Source organism: Chelon labrosus (assembly GCF_963514085.1).
Source record: "Chelon labrosus genome assembly, chromosome: 13".
Lineage (NCBI taxonomy): Eukaryota > Metazoa > Chordata > Actinopteri > Mugiliformes > Mugilidae > Chelon > Chelon labrosus.
The window spans coordinates 25,505,536-25,531,382 of record NC_140346.1 but is presented as its reverse complement, the minus strand read 5'-3'; the positions used below and the strand labels follow the sequence as shown (position 1 = coordinate 25,531,382).

The 25,847-nt window shown below is 43.8% G+C and overlaps 1 protein-coding gene across 2 annotated transcripts; it reads left to right on the top strand.

The window, feature by feature from the left end:
- The first annotated feature begins 616 nt into the window (after positions 1-616).
- bcl9l (bcl9 like) lies at positions 617-25,842 on the top strand. Of its 2 annotated transcripts, XM_084559347.1 has the most exons (9): positions 617-1,011; positions 17,089-17,158; positions 17,328-17,784; positions 19,741-19,863; positions 20,284-20,458; positions 20,576-20,660; positions 20,926-23,329; positions 23,429-23,683; positions 24,077-25,842. In XM_084559347.1, the coding sequence occupies exons 3-9, from the start codon at positions 17,412-17,414 to the stop codon at positions 25,264-25,266; spliced, it is 4,605 nt and encodes a 1,534-aa protein (XP_084415473.1). In that variant the 5' UTR covers positions 617-1,011; positions 17,089-17,158; positions 17,328-17,411; the 3' UTR covers positions 25,267-25,842. The 2 variants fall into 2 exon arrangements, with proteins under 2 accessions (XP_084415473.1, XP_084415474.1); XM_084559348.1 differs by lacking the exon at positions 617-1,011 and having other exon boundaries at positions 17,072-17,158.
- The last annotated feature ends 5 nt before the right edge of the window (positions 25,843-25,847 follow it).

Genomic DNA, 25,847 nt, shown 5'->3' with positions numbered 1-25,847 from the left:
CTGTATGTGGACTTGGAAACATTTACCTGTGCTGTGATAGATTAAAATCTTTGAATTTCACACCTGTGTTTAAAAACACAGCGGGTACATCTGCAAGAAAACGCCTTGAAAATCAGTTGAGGACATGTTACCAAACCCTAAATCTGCTAGCCACACCACTAGAGGGAGTATTCATCTGGAAAGAAGAGAAGAAAGAAAGAAGAAAAAAATAAAAACAGTGCAACAACTGGATCCTCTTAACTTTATAATAGTTCCTCCCAGTAATAAGAGCCTGACCTGAGTTTGTAGTGTTTAATATTTCTGCTAATGCTGATGATTATTTCAGTGTTTAGCGTCGATTAGAAATGTGATATGAGAAGGAAAGTGATTTATAGTGAGTGAGTGGAAATAAAAATTGATTCATTTATTGAGGGTATTGAGATTTTTTTTTTGCAAGTATATATTTAATTTTACTGTGCTTTCTTTTTACTATTATATGAAAATATGTATAAATATTATTATTGATCATATGGAAGTGTGCGTGTGGAAAAACATCCGCGCTATCAGTCCGCACAGAAGTCCAGTCTGACATCTCAGCACAGTGACATACGGATGCCCGTGTGGCCACACTAATTATTGTCAGCGGCTGGGAGTGTTATGGACTCGCAGAGAAACGCTACGTCCTGCCCTTCCACATCTTGAATAGTGGGAGTCATGAACCGCTGCAAGGTGACGCGTCCTCTGATTTCGGGCGAAACTTCAGCCGCGAGACACGCCGCGTTATTTATCGCCATCTGATTTCAACCTCCGTCAAAAAAAAAAACTGCACCGAGCTCCTTCCTGATCAAACGACACGATCGGGACCATCTTGCGCAGTGATACGGCGACGGGAAGCAAGTGGTGGCGGCGGCAGGAGGAACAGCGGCGGCGGCGGCGGCGTCGGAGGCGGCCACTCCGGGGAATGTCGACTCTGGCCGTCAGTCCTCCTCCTGACATCGGCCTCTTCTGATCTCAGACAGCGAGCCAAATGGGGTAGAGTACACAACAGCGTTTTCACAACACTGTCACCGCAAGAAGCCTGCTAGCTGCTCGCACATTTCCCGAGCTGTCTTCCTTTAACGTGCACTAGACGCGTAACTTTCTCCTCTCCTCTCTCTTTTTTTTTTTTTTTTTTTTTCTTCTAGGAAGTCTTCGGGTTCGCTAGCAAGCCAATAACAAAGTTCAAATCCCATTAGCTAGCTGCTGGCTCGCCTTGCAGATGTGTGCTACGGCAACGTCAGCTTACAAGCAAGTAGGCTAGCGAAGACATGAATTAGCATGCTAAGTTAGCCCGTGGAGCTGGATGGCTGGCTGGCTGGCTGGCTGGCGCAGCAAGTCCCCCACTCATGAGGGTTCACACCAGGGGCATGTGTCCTTAAATCCTCCTAACGAGAGCGAGGTGCTTTGCTCAACTTTATGCTCCGCGTTTGAATCCAGATGTGTTAATTGCCAGCATTAGCTTGTCAGCTAGCTAATCTTAAAGCAGCATTTGAATGGTTTTGTGCTAAACAGCTAAACCGTGTTCAGTAAGGTGACGGGCTGCGTAATGATACCTGTCACTTCAACACACTCCTACATGCTGTGAATATTACTGCTTGACTAACACTCCCTGCCTCTTTTAATGTAGCTTTAGTTACTTTAACGCAGACAAATACACTATATCTATATAAATGCATGTTCTTTTAAATATATATATATATATATATACACAATCTGGCTGAGATTCATCTGCACCCAGTCACAGTAGCTGTGTGGCACAATAATATAAATATGCTGTCACCGCTAATAACCCATACCACTGCTGGAGTTGTAGTTATTATAATTTCGCAGCTAAATGCTGTCATGCAGCTCGTGCAGAGCGGTGCAACATCATTTCTTCCTCTTTCTCCCTCTCTGCATGTGGTCTAGTAAACTTATGACAACCCTCATAGCCGTTCAGCCTGTTGAATAATACAGATTGTCAAAGAGAGAGAGAGAGAGAGATACTACAGCTTTTCTCTTCTGGTACACAGCCTTTCCGTGTGTGTGCACAGACGCCTCACGCAGTGTGTGTGTGTGTGTGTGTGTATCTACAATATCCTGGTGAGCTATATATAGCACCTAACAGAGTTTGCAACTTGATCCGAATTGTCTTTCAGGGCTACAGTACACTGTGTGTTTCTTTCCACTGGAAGTGGAATATCTCTTGTAGCTTTGAGCCTTTTTTTTCTTTTTTGGACTTTTTAAGAGGACCGTTTACCTGCAGGCCTTTGTTCAAGCCTGATTTGATTTGCTTTTGAATGTGTTTTAGCTCAGGGGCTCAGGGTAATGGTGGCAATCTTGTGCAAGACAGTTAATCTTGTATGTCGAGGCTTGACAGATTGCATGGATGTTTTAGCGAGTAGTTGTGCACACGTATTGATTGATTTACTGTATATAAAGTTCAGTGAAGCCTCTGTGGCGTCGCTCATAGTTTTCCTGAAGAACAGTTATGAAGCTCAGTGTTTTGGCTCAGGCCGCTGCCATATTGTCGATGTCTATCTGCATAACTTGCAGCTGATCCAAAAATGCACAAAGAGGTGGAGTGTGAGTGGAGCTGACAGCTACCGGCCTTTGGTTGCAGATAACTCTCATGCAAAACTTCATTACCATTAGTGATGCATTATAAAGGCGGCAAACGTGATTATTTCTGCAGTAAAGTAAGAGTTTTTAACATCTATGAGGAGGAGTGACTCGCTATTAAAGGAAACCTCAAGGGACTGCAGTTTTTGGCACTTCTCCATCAGCTACATATTTCAGGCCCGGAAGTTGCTGCAAAGCCAGAACTAGTTATGATGAAGCAACCTTTCTGTATGAGTAAGATGGCTAATGTCTAATTATACAGAGCAGCAAAATATAAACATGCATGTATTGATTGACATATTCTAGGTGTGAATGAAGCGCTTCTGCGTCTGAATGAATGACAGCGTGTCAGCCGCTGCTTGTCCACACATAGTGCTCGGGTGCAAGCAGACACAGATTTGGAGAGCTGCTGACAAAGTGTTTCTTATCTGGTTTGGTGATCTGAGAACTTTGGGGTGAGTTACAGGGAGCACCGCTAAGGTGAGCTATGAAAGAATAATGTGATACTGAGAACGTTTCCACACGACAGAATATACGAAGACTCTTTAGGCCTGGTGAAAACGGCAAGGCCTCAGTGAAAGACGTAAAGAGAAAGCATTTTTATGATCCTGGGTCATATTAATGTGCCAGTGCTGTTGTGTCTCTGTGGCCTTATAGTTTGCATGTTTTGCATACAGCCCTGCCAGTGGAAAGTACATTGTCTACTGGCTCTCAGAACTTTCAAATGACTTCAGTGCATTTAGTGTGAGCAGTGAAGTCGGGCTCTTTAACTTTAGTTTGTTTAGTCAGGTGAGAACAATGTCATTTGAACTCTGCACCACATAACCACAGTAAGATCTCTGACACAGTGAGCACGACGGTCTTGGCTCGTTTCCAAACAAACTGGGGTGCAGCTTGTTAGAAGTGAGACTGTAATCTGAACCAACTACAGGTTCGACCATTAGATATTGTACACCGTTTCATGGGTGCAAGAGCGCAGATGTTTATGTCACATGTTTACATCGGTTTTCTTGCTCAAAAAAGTCTCACGTGACGAATTGAATTTCAGCGGATGCTTATATTAGTGTAGGGTTTAGATTTATCCTCCTTTTTCCCCAAACTGTACATCACCACTGCATATCGAGCAACAAACACAAGGAACAGCACCATGATAACATGCGTGAGACACATGATTTTGAGATAGGACGTAACATGGTGAGAAAGTTTCAGTTCCTAAGTGCTTCCTGCCGTTTGTGGCTTCTATGGCTGCAGGTACCAAGCTCTTTCCAAAGTCACCAGAGTTTTTTGTATCTGCACCTTGATGGACAGTTAAGTGGGTGGTGACGTTCTATTGTCACTGCAATGCGTGCAATGAACTGTTATTGATGAGTTCGGTCTAGGGATGCACCGAAAAATTTTCGACCGAAAACCAAAAATGCACTTTTGGGCCAATTTTCGGCTTTTAGCGCCGAAACAACCCGGCCGAAACAGGATGTTGTGATGATGCAAGCAACAACCACAGCAAGTTTTGGCCGAAAATAGCCCAAAAGTGCATTTTCGGTTTTCGGTGCGTCCCTAGTTTGTGTTGAGTAGTAAAGGAAGACGGTTTGAACAGTACGTTGGTTACTACAGAAGGAACATGGTGGCCAACATCAAGTCCTATTAGTTTACAGATGACTGTCAGTCTTTAGTTGATAATTGTCAGAATGACCTAAACATGATGGTCAAAAATTTAGTTTCAATCTGACGTACTGGAAACTGTCCCCTGTTTCCGCTGCTAGAGAACAGGGTGCGGGGGAAGATGGAAAACCTCTAACCATTTCTTATATTTTCATGACATTGAGATGGAGGTGGTGTTGGTTGCACTTTTGGGTGAAATGTGCAACCGTGGTGTAATCGCCCCGAACATTGGTGATTGTCAGAGATCGGTGCAAGAATGACAATGCGGAATATTTGGAGGTAGGAGGTAGGTGATACGAGGGCGAGGGGCTGGTGTATAGTGTGTAAAGTAACGGGCTCAACACATAACCCTGTGGAACGCTGGGGTGACAACAGTCGTGGTTCTTGGTCTTGTCCAGACAGTTTGATGTCCTTCACTAAGTGTTTTCTTACTATAATTATTTTTTTTATTATTTGATAAAGGGCCCAGTCTAGTGCAGTCACCGTAGTTCCAATCACAAGGAGAACAATCTTGATATTTTTTGACCTGCCATGCTGCGAAGTCGTAGTAATATCCAGTAAATTAGGGTTTGCTAGACTTTTGTTTACAAGTATGAAACTTCTTTTTTTGGTTTTTGTCTAGATGACTCAGAGAGGAAAATACATCAAAGTGAACTTTCCAAAAACAAAACTAGCTGTAGGTGTGATGACAAGCTTGACGACCAGTGAGCTGGTTCCTCATTTTGACATGAGTCCTGATCTCTGAAATCACATTTATAGCAGCAATTGCTATAAATCGGCCAAACATGAGCAAACGCTTGGATGATCTGGAGGTAATTTCCCACCTTGATTCCAGTAATTACATCTGTGCTTGTTTAATCCAGGTGAGTCTTTCATCTCTCTTTCATCCCGGGTTTCTCTCATGTTGCATCACTTCTTCAGCCCAGGATACTCACCTTTCTGGCACCAATTGCTGTTGATTTACAACCAAATGAATGTCCCAGTTATTTTTGATGTTTCTTTCATTGTCGTCCTCCTGTAGCGCAGTTTCAGTGTTGGTTGAGTTGACTTCTGGTTATGTTTAGGTTAATGTTTTGGTCATTATTAATGGTTAGTCCAGTGTTGTTTTGGGAAAAAAAAGTTGCTGTGTACATCCCCTAATTGTCTCAAGAGAAGCAACCTTTTAGTTCTCATTCCCCCAATCTGAAAACGGTTCAACGTCAAAATATACAGCATGATAAACCGTCTCTGGTGTGTATTATTAAACCCTTCTTAATGATTATGATCTTTGACCTACAGAAAAATGTTGTCGGGTTGCCCAGATTGGTTCATCATTTCCTGAGCAGACTGGGAGATGTGCGTTTAGTTTGACACAGAATGGCTTCCGTCCATCAGTCCTCTGTTTTCCTGCTGCTTCTGTGCCGTAACGCCTTAACCGAGGCTGCAGTTCTTTTTCCTTGCTCCAGTTGGCTTCCTTCCCAGAATGTGTTGGAAAGGATACAACCCTTGACCCTCTGTACAAAACGAGTCCAGTACTTCCCTATCTCTGAGCCGAGGCGAAACCATGAAGTAGGTGCCTGCAGGCTTCTTAAACGCTTAATTTCTAACCTGTTGATGAGGTCTTCATCACAGCTTTTTTTTTTTTTTGCAGAATAACCAACGGAACACTCACATTTTGCACGCCTACAATGAGATCCCAGAGTCCGGTTAGTTCAGACTCCATACACGTGCACTATATAAATCAGCGACATGGCTTCAACCAACCAGTCCCATCTTTTGGCTGAAATATCCTACTGCCCCCTCTGCTAAATTCAAAACTTTTTGTATGGTTTGTAATGCTTTAAAAGGTACAGCTCAGATCATTCCTCCTGTCTCATCAAAAGACACCAATGCCATGCGTAGGTGTACGTTAATTAATGATCCAACACATAAAAAGAGAAGACGCAAGGCATGAAATGGACACAACCCTGAATTATCAGACCCTTAAGGCAAATCCAAAAAATGTTGTACAGTAATCCACCTTTTAAAAAAGGGAATAGAGTTTGGTCTCAGTCTCAATGACCAGGCTTCAACAAAGTGAGGCTTATTGGCCCTTTCCTATATGGTAAAATGAGAAGGAGGAGAACCATTGCATGTTCCGCACGTCATAAACCGACAACAGACAGTTTAGAGAGTTCAACAACATTCAGTCAAAATCCATCAATCTTTGAGTTGGATTGATTCCTAAACAAAATTATTTTTCAGTTGATTGATTGCTAATTGATTTACTTCAGCTCAAGTAACCCATTTGTTAGTGAACCATTTTTAAGATCTGGTAAATAATTCTTGTGAATGTCTGTATACATCTATGTAAGTCAGAAAATAAAATTCTAAAGAAGGAACTATTAAAAACAAAAACACAGAGATACTTTGAGATCTTCACAAGTATCTTTTCTTCCGTGGCCTCTCTACTGTTACTGTGGCTTCTCTTTCTGCACATCCCCTACTGTTTAGCCTATATTTACTCAGCCCTGTGACATGTTTTGCTGCCATAGCAACCTACCACAACCCCCCTGGTGTGTGGATTTTTTCAGTCACCTGTGCAATGCCCCACAATGCACTGCAGTTTAACCCCAACAAGTGTTGTGAGCAGACTGACAGTTGTCAGCACAGCTATGCACCTCAGAGTTTGAAACAGTCTTTGAACTTTCTTTTCATTTTTTTTTGTATTAAAGTTTTAAATATGTATATGTTTGTTAAAATGGATTCTTACATAGTGGAAACTCTTCCTGTGCATCTAGACTAATGCATTCCTAAATCATGTGGCTGAAAAACAAACTGCAAGTTTGGGGGGGGAGTGTCTGAAAGAAAGGGGGGAGGAAAGAAAACTGAACTGTCCAAGCGAGGGCTATAAAAAGCAAGTTATGGATATACGGTTAAATTTGGTCCGTAATCCATGAACAGGGCTTTCCTTTTTATCAGACTCACTTGAGTGCTCTGACCAAAAATGCCAAATATGCAGTTTACTTTTTCCCCTAGAAGACTTTTGAATAAGTTCCAGCTGTGTCCTTTTCTTTCCTACAACTTTTCACAGCAAACAAACACGCTGATCAACCATAACGTTAAAACTTAATTAATATGCCTTATATTGCATGGGTCTCCTTTTACCGCCAAAGCAGCTCTGACCCGTTGGGGCATGGGTAAGGCCCCATCTTCTTGGGGTGACCTATGGAGTCTCTCACCAGGACGTTTGGCAGCAGATCTTTTTGGTCTTCGTGCGTCAGGCTTGTTCTGGTACATCCCACAGATGCTTGATTGCATTGGGATCAGGCATATTTGTGGGGCGAGTTGTGTTCCTCTGACTGTTCTTGAGCAGTTTTTATGGTGTGGTAGTGCACATTGTCTGACAAGAGGAGTGCCTTTACCATAAGGGGTATTTGCTAAGGCTACAGAAGTGTTTAGGTGGGTGGTACGTACCAAAGCAAAATCCAAATGGATGCCAGAGCCAAAGATCTCCCATCCGAATGATGCATCGTAATAAATGGTCAATGATTTTTAAAGTTGGGCCAGGTCAGTTTATAGTTTCCCTCCACTTATAAAACAGATATTTCTAATCTACTTCCTCTGTAAGCAAAAAGGTAAACAAAGCATTCTCATTGTCTGCATTTCAACATAAGTTGTAGTTTCTCGTCTAATAACGGTCGCTGTATTATCAGGTATAGCTGGTTAAGTATTTCTAACTTCGTGAGCTTTTAGTGGTTAAGAGACTCATGAGGATGGTTTTGCAGGGTTGCAACAGAAGCTTGCAGAATTATTCCCCAGAGAAAGTCTAGAGGCTGTAATATACTGTCTGCTGACACCAATAATCACTCAAAATGTACTGATGGCTGTCAATTGGAACCAGTTTCACATTATTGGTCTCACTTGGTTTTCCTCGAGTGAAAGTTGGCAGGGACCTTAACGGCTGATTCAACATCTTTAAACCTAGCCGAGCTTGCGTGTCATCATTCTTGTGCATTTTTTTTTTTTTCTCTCGAAGTTGCATGGCTTGCAAATCAATTCGGCTCCTGCAGTATAATGGTAGTTGACAGAGCCTGAAATGTGGCTTAATTTCCAACTTTGAATTCTAAAAATGTAGTCCAGTGATCTTAATTCAGTCAATAAAAGCTGTGATTTAGCTGTTTGGGCAATTCTTCCTGTGTTGTTGAGTGTTTGTTTTTTTCCTAAGAAGCAGGTTTAGCTTTGTTTTCTGCGTGCTGCAGAGAAACCGAGACTCCTTTCCTCAGTTTCAGCTGTGTCCTTGAGCTGGCAGTTGTCTGAATGGGTTGTTAGCTCCATGTGATCTCTGACTGTAGGTTCACTTGTTGGTATGCTGCACTAAAATTGCACTTCTGGTATTTTTATAAGTAAGGTACCAAGCAATAAAAAAACGGTGACTGTTTGGACCGTTTTGAGTTCGGAGAAATTACATCATCCATTGCTGATTTCATTACCTTATATCCCACATAGTAATACCTCCAGTTTCAATGTGATTATTGGGTACCTTCCAAAATAAAAGCGTTCAAAGTTCAAGTTACATTATGCAGTTTTTGATCGAAAATTTCAAGGTCTGCTTTAGAGCTCACAGACAAAATCCCGAGCAGATCCTCAGTGAAATACACATAATGTCTAACTTAGGGGAAAGTTGTCAGTGGTGATAAAGGTGACAATTTCAGGCTTGTTTGAAATCATTGTGTGTGGACTTGAAAGAAGTCGTTACAACAGCCACATAACCCACATTTGTAACGTGTGTTTTAACAGAAAGCAGCTGGGAAGGAGTCTTCATTTAGACAGGTTGTGGTAAATCTGAGCTGTGAGTTTTTATCTTACAAAAATATTATACAGGAATGTACACAACAATCAGCCACAACATTAAAACCACTGACAGGAGAAGTAAATAGCATTGACAATCTTGGGACAATTCAGTGTTCTGCTGGGAATCTTTTAGGCCTGGCATTTACGTGGATGTCACTTAGACATGTACCACCCACCTAGACCAGACCAGGCTCTCCCACCACATGGCAGTGACATTCTTTGATGACAGCAGCCATCCCCAACAGGATGCAAACACAAACGCGGTTTAGGAACAACTAAAAAAAGATGAAAAACAGCACAAGGTGTTGACCTGGCCTCCACATTCACTGGATCCCAAACTGATCCAGTATCTGTGGGATGATCCACAGAGGCCCCTCCCCTTCACCCTTAGGACCCACGGGCCCCCCACTATGAGACACCACAAGACAGCCTCAGGACATCCTCAGAAGGCCCATGTCCATTCCCTGATGAGTCCCAACTGTTTTGGCGACACAAGGGAGACCTACACAATATTAGGGAAGGTGGTTATAATGTTAGGCCTGATCGGTGTGCATGTAGAGTTACAACATTCATAAATGTTTGTGCTCTTTGAAGATGACATTGGTTCAGAAGCCAGAATAGTTTTGAAGAAATATTTTCTCTGCTGCATATAATGCTTTCTTTCAGTCCTGGTTGGATTCTCCTTGGAAATGCAAACGGAGGGTTGTGTCCTCGGATACACTTTTGATTTTTTGTGCCTTAGGAGGGGAGAAGTAATTTGCAGAGAAAACAAGATAAACATTTCAAGGAAAATGGTGCCATATTACCTGAAAATGATTTGATTGTGTCGATCTGAAAACACATTGTTATAGCAGTCTTACGGGGTTGATTGTCTCATCTGTTGTTATTGGAGAAATCACTGTAATATTCCTATAGCACTCCTAGCAGTGGTATTAACATCATTATTGTATCATAGTTCAGTTGTATTTCAGCTGATCTCCTTGTCTTTCATAGACTTTTGTCAACCTACAGTATAAAATCCATTCACATAACCAGAACTTCCTGCTCCAACCCTCAGAAATGTATTCTGGTCTCTAAATAGCCACTGATAATAACTTGCTATATCGTGCGAGGAAAGGTTTTTAACACTAATTAGTCGTTGGCAGAGGATTTATGTTGTTAACAGTCATACATGTTGTGTTAGCCGTGGCCTTGTCTTAAGTCGGAGCACCGAGTGGCCGAGCACATTAAACTAATTTTCCTTCATTTAGGCCACGTTTCGTCTGGCGCCAAGTGCAAATGCAGTTTGTTAACCAGCTGATATCTTTGTGTAACTGTATGTGCTCCTGCGTCACGCACATTATTCATTCATCAGTATTGTTAAACACTTTGGCCTGGGTGTTTACTTGTGTTGATCTGCAGAGCAGCACTGTGGCATCTGTGTTTTAGACTTGGCTTCATATTTTGTTCTCTCTGTTGGCCCTGACTTCCCAGGGCTCTCTGCATCTATTAATACCAGCTCTGTGTGACCCACTGGGACTAAATAGGAGCTCAACCTCTTACCGTACGCACAAACACACAAACACAAACACACAGCAGTTGCAACATCTGTCTTGTGGCTGCGGTACCGTTCTCCTGAGTTTCACACTGAAATCGGAAAATTAAATTACCGTACCATGAAATTTTCCAAGAATACAACAGACGACAATCCTGGATGTCCGGCGGATAAATATAAATATAAAGCCAGAGTTGTTGTTTTTTTTAAAAATGCAAATAGCTTTTGGCAAATTGATTTAACCCATTCATGCAACATTTAGTCCTAACTGAGAGCAGTGACGTTTGTTTTTCCGTTGATGCTGAAGGAATGTATGGCCACATGTTTGTGTGTGTGTGAGGGTTGGCGTGGTTTTTGTGTACTTATCCTCATTGCCGTAAACGAATTGGCCTTATACGCATAGATCATGTGTTGTGGATTTGAAAACTCATTGAATTATTTCCCTAATTTGTTTGGAACAGTAACTGGACACATCTGGACAAAATCCAATTTTAAAATTGAATTTGTGTCTCCAGCAAATGTCAAATGAGGGGTGGAAAATGAAAAACATTTTATTCCTTGCCCCATTTCTTGATTGGGTAAGACATCAACTTGGCTTAAAGGTACATTCAGATCACACCAGCAATCCTGCTACATGTTTCATCAGAAGTGTATCAATCAGGCAAAATAATGGGACATTAATCCCTCGTTTTTAGGGCTGGACCAGTTTTTTTTTTTTTTTTTTTTTTTTTTTTTTACAAACCATCTACAAGTACTTCCATTAGGGTGCAGTGATACCAAATCCAATTTATAAGTTGCCAGTAATAATACAACAGATCCAAAAACTACTTTTTATAGGGAGGTTGAGTGCCAGCCAACCTGCCTGTGCTGTTAGCATTGGTTACGTTTTGTAACCCTAGGTCCTATAGTGTAGTAACTATACTGCTAAAATTTCTTCATGTATTTCACACAGCTGCAACTGGAAATGAGTGATGGAGTTAAATGCTGATCAGAAGGAACTTTCATTTAAATCACTGCAACACAAAAAAAAGAAAAGATGTTGATTTGAGTTGAGCCTGAACAAGGGAGAATATTTGAGAGATGTGGACGAGGTAATACATTTTGGACCAATCACTGCTGTTGCCGTTTGCACATCAGGCACTCAACCAGGTGAACTATCGGAGTTGAGTGTCCCCGATACCTGGTAGAGTGGCCCCGGGTGCCCCTGTTTGTGTATTCTTCACCAATTTATGTTAACTGTGCTGGCTCACCATTGCGTTGGCTTTACAAAAGCTCCTGTAACTCTATGCTAGCAATGGATGACATGTTGATTTGTCCTCAAGACAGATAAACCTTTAAGACACTGTTGAGCAGAAATTGTAAATAAGGCAAGTCATAGAGCTGGGGATACCATCTGTGACTGGTGGTGGATGAAATAGATTAACAGTGTGTAGAGCCACGACAAAGAATGGCACTTGATTATCTTAAGTAGATATATTTTGATAAATACTATGTACACAGTGAACACTGACTGTGATAAATTATCATGGCTTTTCTGTGGTATGCATGTCTTTTATTTATTTTTACACACCTTGATTCTCTTGGTGTTGGACAATAAATGTCTTTGAGGCAATGAAAGGAACCAGTCTCTAAGATATAAGATGTCCTGATCATTGCAAACGACGACGATCTTTCCGGTCTTTGCTGGAGGCATCTTTTAAAACAAATGTTAATTTAACTTGCCGTTCGGTTCTCCCCATTCCGTGTCTTGAACAAATGCTGCACAATACAAGCTACCGTGGAGTGTGCAAACATGACTTCAACAAGAAATATTAGAAACATTGAGGTTATTGAGAGAATTTCAACAGTTTCCCTCGGCTGCTGGTCCTCATCTACTTCCTGCTGCGGGGATCATACTTAAGAGGTGTTTATATAACATTTATAACATCTTCATTATTTATATCATTGGAGGCAGACTAAATATTAGAAACACCTCAATACGATGCAGTATAATCCAACAGCAGCACCAACTTCAGCCGATAAAGTTAAATCAACACCTCTTCAAGACAGTTTCAACAAGAAGCCAAACATTATAAAGAGTCCGTGAGGGTATGGTTTACTGGAGGATTGCTGTTCATTATCTGAAGCTAAGTTTGTATTGTTCAGAGTATTACTACGCTGAGCTACGCAAGTAGAGGCCATTCCAGTGAGACACACTGCTGCAGTCAGTCAGCCACTATCGGCCCATTCAGTGTACGTTTTATTTAAATACCTGCTCAGACGGACTCGTCGGTCCACATTCCCTCATGACTGAGCAGAAGCCTCAGCGAAAGCCAGGATTTCTGAGTTGCCTGGATAATTTGGCTTTGCAGGGGTAGATATCAAACTGTAACACATTTTTGATTGTGTGTCCCCTTAAATCAGTGCAATCCTTGTGTCCCTTTTCTTTTTAAAGTATAGACTCCTTTTCTCAGGTGAGGTACCGTTACGATTTATCAGCACTGGGAGCTGAAGTTACAGGTTGTTGTGTGTGTGTTTTCTGGGCAGTGGGTCTTATTTTACTTACTCCATTCTCGATGTTACATGCATGCATTGTTTTAGCTCTCTGTGTTTCCTCTTGATTTGCTTTCAGCTCTGACTGAAAGTGCAAATTCCTTACAGATTTTACCCCAGGTAAACGTTGGACTCCACGTCGCGTCAACAAAAACCCAGAGGTGCTCTGTTTCCTTTAGTTCATGCGGCAAATTTGACGGGATCTGGCTTTTACCAAGATATCCACGCACCTCCTATGTAGTACATCTCTGTGCCGTCTTGTTTTTGTCTTTGCAGTGGACTGATGGTAGGCCCTAGAGTCCTCTCAGTGATGCTGAACAGGCTTTCCCTACTAATCTTCAGTCAAATGATTTGGGGCGGGCTTTACACGGTGACGGACAGAAGTGTATCAGCGATGTAGTGATACACGTCATCTGAGCGCTGTGGAGTTGAATTTGTTTACAACAATGTGGCTCTGATTGGTTGCAGGACTATCCCATTGCTAGGGGAGCAATTGTCTTTTCCCTGTATCGGTTGAAACACGCCCTGTAATAAAAGTCAAATGGTGTGTTACCGGACTTATATTCTCGTAACAATTGAGTCGTTGACTACACCAGGTTTGTCAGGTACTACTGCTCCTTAAGTCCTGGATGAGCCATTGTTTTTAGGTGTAAGTAACTGGACTTTCAATAGGGGTGAGCAGCATTAATAGCTTTTATAAACTGTTCCTGCTGAACACCATTTTAAATTGTAGGCTACTGTGCACTTGCCGCTTCAATCTAAATGTCCCTGTACTTTTCAATAGCTTTCACAGTTTGGGAAATTGTTAACATGGTTTCTCTTTTTATGTGTTTTCTCAGCTGCTCCTCAGTATGGGTGACGCCAGGGCCTTGATTAGTCAGTCTCTGTACACACCAGGTATGTGTGATGATTAGTCATAGGAAGCAGCGCCCTTTACATAAGGAGTTCAACCAGCATTTGTACATTTTCCAAACTGTATCTGCATGCTCTTTTACGCAGACTTCAAGCAGCTTCATTAGACATTTAGTTATCTCTTGCAGGAAGCCGCAGCTTTTTCCACGTTGTTCATTTTATTTCTGTTCCTATCCATCTTATCTGTCGTTTGAAGAATTTAAATAGAAGTGGCATTTTAAGACTCGTGGATTCAAATGAATCGTCTTTTCTTGCCACTGATAAGTTGTTAAAATACTGGAAAGCTACAGTTTGTGTGTGTGTGTGTATGAGGAGAAAACCAAAAAGGTTCGAGCCCGACGACGAGATGGGAGGGGAACGGGGGAACGCCTCCCCTGAGGGACATTAACTTCAATTTTACAACCTCGGATTTTATTGTAAAATTAATCGCACGGCGGCCAGGTTGATTTGATTTAATGCATCATTCAAATGCCGCCATAATGAGTTCTAATCATTTCTCAAGCTTGGCTGATGAATGTCTTGTTGTGTTGACGTGTTGACGTTGGGATGTAATGGATGCAGGTGGCACCAATAAAGTTTAGCAGCGTTAATCTGATCAGATGGTTCGACGTGTAAACTCATATTTTTACTTCTGATCATTCTGCACTGTAGCACCTTTAATTACGAAAAGAAACTGAATATGTTGTGTGTGACTTTGGCATTAGTTGGATCTGAATGTGTAACCCGAAGCTTTTTAAATGACTCGATTCCCTCCCTCCACTTTCTAACCTCAAACAGGCCTGTCACAATTGTGCTACGTAATCGCCTGATTGTTCGAGGCTGACCACGAAACATTTTGCGTAATGCTTTTGGTGAACCTGCTCTAAAAGCAGCTGCATGAAACTAAAAGGAATCCCGGTATCGCTGGAGCCCTTCTAATGCCGTCATCCCTTCCTCTTCTGCTGCCGGTTAATGACACCTGAAGGCAGAATTAGTGTCATAAACTGTTTATATTAGGTGTTTAACTCCCAATATGTTGCTTTTGTAAAGTTTACTGATATAAGTAATTCTATGAGAGATTTAAATGTCTTTATCAAGCTTTTGCATGACAATTAAAGTAATATTTCGAAGATCGTGCGAGCCCTGCCCTCTAATGACTATTTTGTTAATCTTTAGACGGAGCTTGATTTTTACGGGGAGGCATGATTGTTTGTTTTTTCATTGTGTCTGTAATGCGCCAAAGCACCCTGCAACACAAGTTTGGTCTTGAGCCTCTTGGACGTGACGTCTGCTTTAAAGCGCTGTACAAACAGAGTTTCTCGACTCCTCGAACAGGGAAACCTGCTTTGTTTGAGACCTGTGGCAACACAACACTTCAGTTAAACATTAATGCGCCAACCAAAACTCGTTAGTCGTGCCAGCAACGTGTGTCGCTGTTATTCCAGGAGAAATAGCGTTTATTACGTTATGAATTTACTGTAATCCGGAGGGTGGAGATAATGCGTTCCTGAGGCCAAACTCCATGTTTACAAAATCCTTGCGTGGTGCAAAGAGCTTTTATAAAAAACTCTCAAACTGAACGACTTCTTAAGACCTTTCCCTTTTTACCCTGATTCGCTTCTTCTTGTGTCAGCTGTGGCAGGAAACGCTTGATATCAACTAGACTGGCATTCAATTTAGATAGCTCCTATCTTTTCCCTAAGTGTCCACTCGAAGGTCAGCGTCTCACCATATGATTAGTCCTCCTCCCCTTTGTGTTGCACAAAGCAAGTGAGTCACACTTTGTCAACAAGAACGACGTCTGACTGTCCCCGTTTGAGTTAATGAGTGATGAAGTCCTCCGCCGGCGAACAAGGCACCTTTCTGTGCTGACTTAAAGCCGGCGTTGGTTAATGACTAATTGCAGCATTGTGTTTACCATTACCTGTCAAGGTGAGCGAGTGGTACACATGGTTCTGTTAGTGACACAGCTGACCCGAGTGACTGTGCAGCGGTGTGTCATCGGCCAAAAATGGAAACCAGTGGAAATGTTTACAGGTCATCTGCATTATGTCAGCTGCATATCTGACCTAGATGTTGTTTGTGAGCAGGCTTGCGGTACTGTGCCTGTTTGGATCGGCTATTGTTCCCCATCAACAGGTGTGGAGGGATCTTGTTGAGACTTGCAAATACTGAAGAAGTGTTTAATGTTTTGAGCAAAGGCAGCGCCAGGAAAACTTGTGCGCGGCTGGCTTGCAGGCCTCATGCATACTCTTTGATGCAGAGGTTACAATCGGAAGCTTGAGGTTATGGACGCAGGCAGGTGGTGGTGTCAGGAGGACGTGAATTTACAGGTATGGATCTGAACCCGGAGTGAAGTCTCATTTGTTGGAAAGTGTTTTTAACTGTGAGCTTGAATCCTGCTCAGTTTTATGCTCTTATTACTTCTCTAGGAACGATAGAAGCAGGTAGTTGAGAGCTGAGGGGAAGGCCTCGACATCCGGGCCTTCACGTGACGTTAAAATAGAATCAGAGCAAATGTGGATAATGCTGATGAACTCTTTAGGTTGTGCCCAAAACTAAAACCTGTCATTATTATTATTATTATTATTATTATTATTATTATTATAGAGTAGTTTTTGGCTGCTCTGTAGTGTGAGAATGAGTCTCTTTGAGCGAGGGAGTGACAGACAGGGCTTGCGACAGACAGCGTTGTAGAGCGTGTGGTGGAGTTTTTGTGGTTTTGCAAAGTGTTTGGTGAGGGGAGGGACCTTTAGCAGCACTGAGCTACTTCTGAGTTTCAGGTCCCACCCCCGGCTCAGACTCAGTTTTGCTTCGTTTCCCTTAAAGGGGCAGTTTCCTCACAGTGTCTCTTCGGCCTTGCTCTCTTTTCTGTCTTTTGGCTTCTTCTTCTTCCTCTCTCTCTCTCTCTCTCTCTCTTTTCCGTCCTCACTCATGAAGTTAATGTTGACCCACAGGCTGACATATTCACCATCAGATAGCGCTGACTGTAAAGGTCACTATATGCCTCTGCTGATGATATTGCTCTTATTGTTCCCCAGGTCTATGTGCGGTGAAGCATCCTGGAGAGCAGCATGGAAGTGTGTCAACTGAGCGTCTAGGTGAGATGAGGTGAGTGCGCACACTGAAAGATTTGCTTTGTTGCTTGTGCAGTGGTGTGACTTGTGTTATTCCCAAGTCAAGCCTAATGGAGAAATCATGTGAATTTGACTTTTTAAATATCAAGGCCCGCAGCAGAATGATGACGGCCATGTTTGTTTTGTTTTCTCTTCTCCATCAGTGTCACCTGTAAGCAATGTGAGCTCCACTAACGGGCACAGCTAATCTTCATACCAGACCTCCACTGTAATCACCAGCCATTCAAATGCTCGCAGACAATAAACTGGCCAATCATGGCAAGCAGGTCAGCAGTGACAGCCGGTCCCAGATACCCAGTGTGAACCAGCAGGCTCAGCAGCAGCAGCAGCAGCAGCAGCAGCAGCAACAACAGCAGCAACAACAGCAGCAGCAGGGAGCTGCAGCCCACCTCGGTTCAAAGGGCGTTGGTGCCGGTAGCCATGGTGTCAAAACCAACCAGATTCCCCTCAGCGGCGCCGGGCTCAAGGCTGTCAGCCAATCAGTGAGCAGTGTCGGGGGGATGTTGAAAACCAAATCCAAGCGGGAGCGCAGCAACTCTATTGACTCTGGCGAATCAAGAAATGCCATTCCTCCAGTCCTGGAGACAGATGCCAAAGGAGGTAAGGCCTAAATGTACACAAAAGATCGCAGTCGGCATTAGCTAAGCTGTAGCTGAGCAGAAGTTCACTTCCTTTACCTTCCTATCAGCCAAATCTTTACCCGAAATACCAGATTATGTGCATTCACCTCCTCCACAGCAGGAAGTGAACATAAGGACCGAGAGGACAGAAGAACTTGTTTTCTCTCTTGCTGAAATGCCCTGACCTTTCACTGAGGCATCAGAATTTCCCCCTTGGCTTTTGATTGTTTGTGCCATGCCTGCACGGCAGTCACGTGTCTCAGATGAAAAAAAAAAAAAAACATCTAGGCTCTGTGTCGGGCTCTGGGGGAGAGGCAGGTCATGAGGTTGTGAAAGCTTAGTGAGCCTTGAGAGGTTGTTATTAGAGCAGCAGATGATAACTTTTTTTTGTGAGTGTTTCTGCAAATATTTGTGCTCACGTGGCCCGGTGCAGTGTTTGATTTGCATTTGTTGCTTATTTAGGTGTTCATGGGAGGGTTTGGTTGCAGATGACATTAATGTGTTTTGTGAAACTCATCTGTGCTTCCTGTACATGACTGAAACACACACGCTCATGTTTCCATCACTTCAGAGGACATTACATTGACTTGCATGCATTTCCTGGAGGCCTACCCCCAGTCGTAAGAACACAGCAGCAGATCCTACCCCTTTAGATCAACCTTAGGCCAGATGTTAAAACTTTAAAGTTAATCATTTACATTATAGGGACTTTCTTTTTATCCCCAAAAGAAGGAGGCAAATCCCCACAATGTGACCGTGTAAACAGATTTATGTCCCCACAATGTGACTAATATACAGAAAAGCTCTCTCAAGGAAAGGTGTGGCTCCAGCACAAAGGGTGAGGAGAGGTAGAGAACAGAAGACAGGGTGGATCATTACAAAGAGAAACTCCTCTGGCTCCATGTGGTCTCCCCCTTTCATACATATTCACTCCTAAACACACACACACGCCACACACACATTCTGGTATCTCTCTCTTTTTCTCTCTGATTCCCCGAGATTACGGCGTGTCGAAAAACGAAAGTGCATTCCTCCCATTTATTAGACCCGTTCTCATCTCAGTAGCCGACGTGGCTCCGTAGCTGGCTTTCTTAGATAAACTAGTAACTGCTGGTAACAAAAACAAGAGGTCATCTCTTTCGTACAGCCTCTCCGTAACAAGGCAGCAGTCCTCCCTCTGCTGTCCTGTTCTCTGTATTGTCATAGCAACTTCCTTTCTTGAGTGTGCATGCACAGGCTTTTAATGTCAGCGGTTGATTGGAGGGTATTCTCCCTTCCACGAAGTACATAACGTTGTCGGGTTGGGGTAGTCCCCCTCCCCCGTGTTGTACCTGTGCAGGTGGTATCCTCCCAGCCAGATACCTGAACTAGCTCACACCTTTTATTCAGCCACTTCTGTTTTGTTTTATGTTTTTTTCTTCTTCTTTTTTTTTTTTGGTACAGGCAAACAAAAGAGAGCCTTTCATTTTACGTCACTGCTCTCGGGGAGCTTTGTATGAACTTGTTTCCATATAGTTGCACGAATGAGATTGCACCAAGCATGCACGCTTTCAGGGAGGCTCCAAGCGAAACCTTTGTTTTTCACCTTATAGGCTTTCAATCTTTGTGTAAATGCTCCTCACAAATGCAGCTCTGGTGAAAAATAATCCATAAGAAAGGACTGTAGCGCATTGTGATTGGCTGCTATGTGATTGTGTCAATGTTCAGATTTTAAGTGATCAGTTATGTTTGTCAGCATCTATAGGCTGGCATCACATAGCATCATATAGTATGTACAGCAAACTTCATTAGGACAGATACATTAGCTGATGGCTCCAAACAATAGAGTGGTGGGTTTAGACCATTAGTGGTTAATGATAAAAACACAACAACACGAGTGTTGTCTTTGACGGAACAATGGTCTGACAGTTGTCGATGTGTGCGTATTATCCTCTAGAGGGTGTTATGCGCAGTAAGCGACGCTGTGTTCTGGAGAAGAAACAGCCATATAGTGGAGATGAGTGGTGCTCTGGACCTGACACAGAGGAAGATGAAGACAAGCCACATGCTGCAGCCCACCGTGAGTTTTTTTTTTTTTTCTTTCCCCCCCCCCCCCCTACCTCAGCACTGGGGGGAAACACATTTCTATTTGCTGTTGTCTGAATGCAGCACAGTCCTCACTAACAATAGTGTCATTGTGGCCACAACAGTGAAGGTCACATGAATTCCATGTAAAAATAAATAAATAAATCTGCTGCGATGATTTAGTTTTATTTCCACTGAATACAACAGGTTAAAGCTGTAACTTCCAAATAGCTATATCAGATCCCACACACACAGAGACACACACTGAGAGGAAGATGTCAGCTTGGAATGCCATATTGTCCCTTTCCACTGATTTGACTTTACATGTGTTTTAGCTCCATCTAGTGTTCAGATGAAGAAGCCAAGTTTTTACACATGTGAGAAGATAAACCACTGTTTCGCTGATTTTTCACAGGGGACCGAGCGCTCGTAGGTCCCATCCAGGGTCTCTCCGACCGCCTGTCTGCAGCACCCATGCCTGAATCTGGGGGAGCAGTAATGGGATGTGGAGCGGGACCAGGGCTAAAAGCAGAAACACCTCAGCCTTCACAGCAAGTGATGTATGTTTTCACAACCAGCCTAGCCAACAGGTGAGGAGGATTTGCATGTCTGACACGCAGGTGACAACGCACATAAGAAGTAAAGATAATGACTGATAACTGCAGTGATTGATTCATTTTTATACCCTTGCTCCTTTTGTTTGACAGTGCTGCGGAGGCAGTGATGAAAGGACAGACTGATTCTATCCTACTGTTTCACCAGCAAAATGTTTCACACTCCAAGTTGGAGCAGGTCAGACAAATAACAACCATGATTTTTCCCCCCACAGTTAAGACTTTTTTGTAATTTCCAAAACACATTTGTTCCTGTATGTCTCTTAAGTTGTTAAGACTGCTTTGAATAATTCTGAACGCTTCACTCTGTGTTAACCCTGACTAATATGCTGTAAATATAGCCTAGAATTACTACAACAAGAATAATAATGAACTGAATAAACAGAAATGTAATTGTGTAGCAATGGTATTTTAATAGCTTGTCTTCCTTTTGTTCACCACAGGGCCACCTATCAGGGAAGCTTCCTAACCTGTCTGAGAAGTTAATCTCCAGCAACTCTCCACCCACGGGCCCCCCCAAATCCCAAAGTGGTACTCCGCGTCCAGCTTCTGCGGGAGTTGGAGGTCCGTTGCATCCTGCAGGGACCCCTTCATCAGTGGGACCTTCCGATAATGAATCCTCCCAGACCAGACCTAGCGGAGCTTCCAGCAATAACATCATTGTCGCGCATAGGTCAGAGGGAGGGAGCACGGCCACACCTGCAGGCCCAGACCCAGGAACTGGAAATGGGGAGGGTGCAGGTGGTATGCCCCTCCCTGTTGCCACTGTCTCTCCCTCGGGAAGTCCCTCCATCCTATCTGCACATCTACAGAGTGATACAGTCCAGAGGAGTGGCCCAGCGAACACCGATGGTCTTTCCAAAGAGCAGCTGGAACACAGGGAGCGCTCATTGCAGACACTGAGAGACATAGAGAGGCTGCTTCTACGTAGTGGAGGTGGAGGCCCTGGAGACCCAGGGGGCTCCAGCAACAATCCTCCTAATAACTCAACCAACTTAAATAATAACAATATTACTGATAGGGGTAGTATTCTCGAGGACAGCGAAAAGGGGTCTAATAACTCTGGAAATTGCGGTAGTGGTAATATGTTATCGTCGGCCATGGTTCCAATGGGGGGGATGAAGAAATATGAAGAACCCCTCCAGTCTATAATTTCCCAAACGCAGTCCCTTGGTGGACCGCCCCTAGACAGCCCTCAAATAGACTCTCATCATAACCTACCACACCCCCATCACCAGATGCCATCGCCTGGTGATGACATGGGTCCCTTACTTGGACAGGAAGGGTTGACCCCGGAGCAAATGGCCTGGAGGAAACTTCAAGAAGAATACTACCAGGAAAAGAGACGGCAACAGGAAATGCAACCCCCTACTCATCCCCAGCACTTTAGAGTGATGACAGAGATGGGCATGCCTGGAGGTCCCATGATGATGAGAGGACCTCCTCCTCCCTACCATAGCAAGCCTGCAGACCAGCAGTGGGGTCCTGCCAATATGATGGGAGGAGGAATGGGTGGAAATGGACGAATGATAGATATGCACCAAGAGGGACCCCGTGGCCCAAGGTTCCCAGGGACAATGCAGAGAGGACCGCCTGGGGGAGTGGGCTTTCCTGGTAGTCAAGGGGGAGGTTTACCATTGGAGGGTGTAGGACCCCAAAGGCCCACCCGCCCAGGGATGATTTGGCTTGATGATATGCCCAACAACATCAGTGGTGGAGGTCCCTTTCATGGCTGCTTCCCCAGTGGGCCTCATCAACACATGCAAGGTGACCCAGAACACCTTTTAACACGCGAGGAAATGTTTCGCATCATGGAGAAGCGGCACATACAGGGTGTTTCCAGATTTGAACTTGACAGATTAGCTAAACAGCAGCAACAGGGAAACCTGAGCTCGAGAATTATGGATAATCTTGGGGGCCCAGACTTCCCCAACTTGGGAATGGGCCGGGGCCCACCCACCAGTCGAGGTGATCCTTTGGACTTTCCTGGTCCGCGGGAGATTATGGGATCTCCGGGAGGGGGTCCTCAGATGAGAGACTTGATGGATTCTCCCCTGGGAAGCAACCTTGCAATGAACATGAACCCACAGATGAATGTTCAGCAACAGCAAATGATACTGTCTCAGAAGCTCAGAGGAGGTCATGCAGGAGGGGGACCGTTAGGTGAGATGTTTGGAGAGATTTCACGAGTCAGGGCTTCACAAAACGGAAGAGGAGGAAATAAGGGAATGATCCCAGCACACGATGGCCCCTTCCAGTTTCCCAATCAAGGTCCTTTCTCTGGTGGACCGGTGGATGGGCCATATCTTCAACAACCTTGCCCTGAGATGTTTGGGCCCGACCAGCAAAGTCCTAATCAAATGGGAGGTACATCACGGCTTAGTCATATGATGATGAGTGGGGGCCTTAGGGGAGCAGACCTCGGTCCTAGGCACCCCTCTGACTTGTCAGTCAATGTAAACCCCCTGACCTCTCCTTCAGTGCCACCTCCTCATCAGCTCAAGTCTCCTTCTCTCAATCAAGAACCATCTCCTCTTCTACATTCACCCTCAGCTCCAGGATTGAAGTCACCATCACATATGTCCACTCCTGGACATCACCCCCCTCTTCCCCCTGCATCTGGTGCTGGGACTCCTTCCTCTTCTTCCATGAAGTCTCCTCAAGTAGTAATGGGGTCTTCCAACCTTGGATTGCACTCTCCGTCTGCCTCTCCTGGACAACTCAAGTCTCCGGCCATGGCTGTGAGCTCTCCAGGGTGGACATCTCCTAAAACAGCTCTTCCAAGTCCAAGTGGTCCAACCAATGGGAAGGTAGTGAGCAACGGAGGAAATAGTTCCACTGAAACAGGTACAGTTGAATTCAAGATCCATGCAATGGAATCAGTGATCATAATTAGTTTTTCCTTGTATTGCTATACCACTAATATTTTTTTAATGTGCTTTGCAGGCCACTCACTTCCACCCAGGAGCTCCAACTCTACCCCCATTAGCCAGCCAGGCACTATGAATCCTACTATGCCATTTACTTCCTCGCCCAGTGCCCCACCAACTCAGAATCCTTTGTCCCTTATCATGTCTCAGATGTCCAAATATGCCATTCCCAGTTCTACTCCTCTTTACCATGAAGCAATCAAAACAATCGCAACTTCCGATGATGAGATGTTACCAGATCGACCTCTTCTTTCTGGTGTCAGCATTGGAGGTATGGACACTGTACACTGTTAAACTTTATGAGATGTGTTCTGTCAGAGAGGAATCTTAATCTTAATCTTTCTTGTAATTTTCCCAGGCATGTGTAGTCGTACTGTCGTCGTGTCGGTGTCGTGCATGTGTCTGTGATAAAATGGCGTCTTACGCACACTGGCTGGCTATATGACGGCGCTACGTAGCTACGTAGCGCCATCTTGTGGGTCAAATTTACAATGTCAGCATTTACCCTGGTATATAGGTCGCACCGGTGTATAAGCCGCACCCAACTTTTTAGATGAAAAAAAAAGGAAAAAAAGTGCGGCTTATACACCGAATTTTACGGTAATTGAATGTTCAGATGGTCATAGTCTGATGTCTTTACATGTTGGTCTTGTTTTATCACCAGGGAACATGGGGAATCCTCAGACATCACAGATGCTTGTGTCCCAGGGCTCCATTGGTCCCCACAGTGATCCACAAAGCCCCATGGGAATTGTAAGTCAAGGTCAACAGCACCTGTCCCATGACCCATCAGGACCTGTCCTCTCGTCCCCAAACCACATGGGTATGCCTGTCATGAATTCTGCCATGATGGGAGGAGGAGCACCTGATGGAATGGGACCCTGCAACGTTTCACCTATATCTCAGAACCAGATGGGAGGTTTTCCTCGCATGCAGCCACCACCACATGGGCCCATGCACTCACCTATAGGAGGAATGTCACAGAATTTCTCCCATCCTAATGAAGATATTCTGCCACATCAGCAATTACACCTGCTGAGCAAAGGCCATCCTCACCAACGCCCCCCTCACCCATCAGACTCATTTGCCTCTCTTCCGATGGGAGATGGCCCAGATCTAAGTGAAGTCATAAGACCCACTCACAGTGGCATCCCTGAGTTTGACCTCTCCCGCATCATTCCTTCTGATAAGCCCAGTAGCACTCTTCAGTATTTCCCCAAGAGTGAGCCTCATCAGAACCCACACCAGGGGCCACCATCCCAGCAACCTACTCCACATCAGCTCCTCAAGCAGCTGTCTTCTTCTGGCCCTCCACACAACAGTGGCCCTTCATCCAACCCCCATTTAGCAAGCCTACAGAATATGATGGCTGAACAGCAGCTACCACCTCACCCCTCACACGGTGGAATACGCCAAAGCATGGGCATTCCCCACGGGGGCTCTAGGGGTATGGTTTCTGGTGGGGGCATGGGTCCCATGTGCCCCCCTGGAAATATGATGGGAAGGACAGGCCTAGGGCCCCAGCAGCAACTCCAGCAACAACAAGCCATGATGGCGAACAGCCTCCTCCACCATCCCTCCAATCCATACCCAGGCATGATGCCCTCTCAGCAGCACCCGCATAATCTGATGGCACAACAAAATATTATGATGATGCAGGCTAAACAGCGAAGCATGTCAATTCCAGGGGAATTTGGACCCCAAGGCCCTCTAATGTCCCCTCAGGGTCCCATGATGGCCCCTCCCCACCCACAGTCTGGTATGATGGGCCCACAGTCTCTCAGACAACGGGGAATGTCTCTAGACAGTCCCATTGGCTATGGCCCTGGGGGTATGGCCAACATGCCATACTGATCCAGCTCAGTAAACTGTAAAAACATGTCTTCACTAGGGTACCTTCCCATTGTGTCCAATTTCTTTTTTTCATCTAATGTTATCCTTGTAGTTGTTTGAAAATAATTGCTATAAAAAATTTAAAAAAAACACCAAAAACAACAAAAAAAAACAACAAATCAGTGATGATCTTCAAATTTGAGATTACCACAGATTAAAAAACGGAATATTTAAAAGCACTGTAACACTGTTCAATAACAAATTTGAAGCCATTTTCTAAAATACTGTAAAATGTGTACATTTCAAAAATGTGTGTATTTGTTGTGGGAACAGTGGCGGTCAGGAGAGGAGTGCCTCAAATTTCTATTTGTTTTAATATCATTGATTTATTTTCTCCAACTGCTAAACTGTTGTGCAAAGGAATTATATATATATATATAAATATATATAAATATACATATAATATATACTTGCTGTAAATAAGATGCGATTTGTGATTGTTTGCAGTTGTTCTGTATAACTGTGTTTTAATAGGAGTCTAAAATAATAAGAATAATACTGATATCTAATGTGGTTATTGTGTTTTTGTTATTTAATAAGAA

Coding starts and splice junctions, on each gene's coding strand:
- bcl9l (XM_084559347.1), top strand. CDS start 17,412: ATGCTCGCAGACAATAAACTGGCCAATCATGGCAAGCAGGTCAGCAGT. Junction 20,661..20,925: donor CACACTCCAAGTTGGAGCAG/GTCAGACAAATA, acceptor TGTTCACCACAG/GGCCACCTATCAGGGAAGCT. Junction 23,684..24,076: donor TTCTGGTGTCAGCATTGGAG/GTATGGACACTG, acceptor TTTTATCACCAG/GGAACATGGGGAATCCTCAG.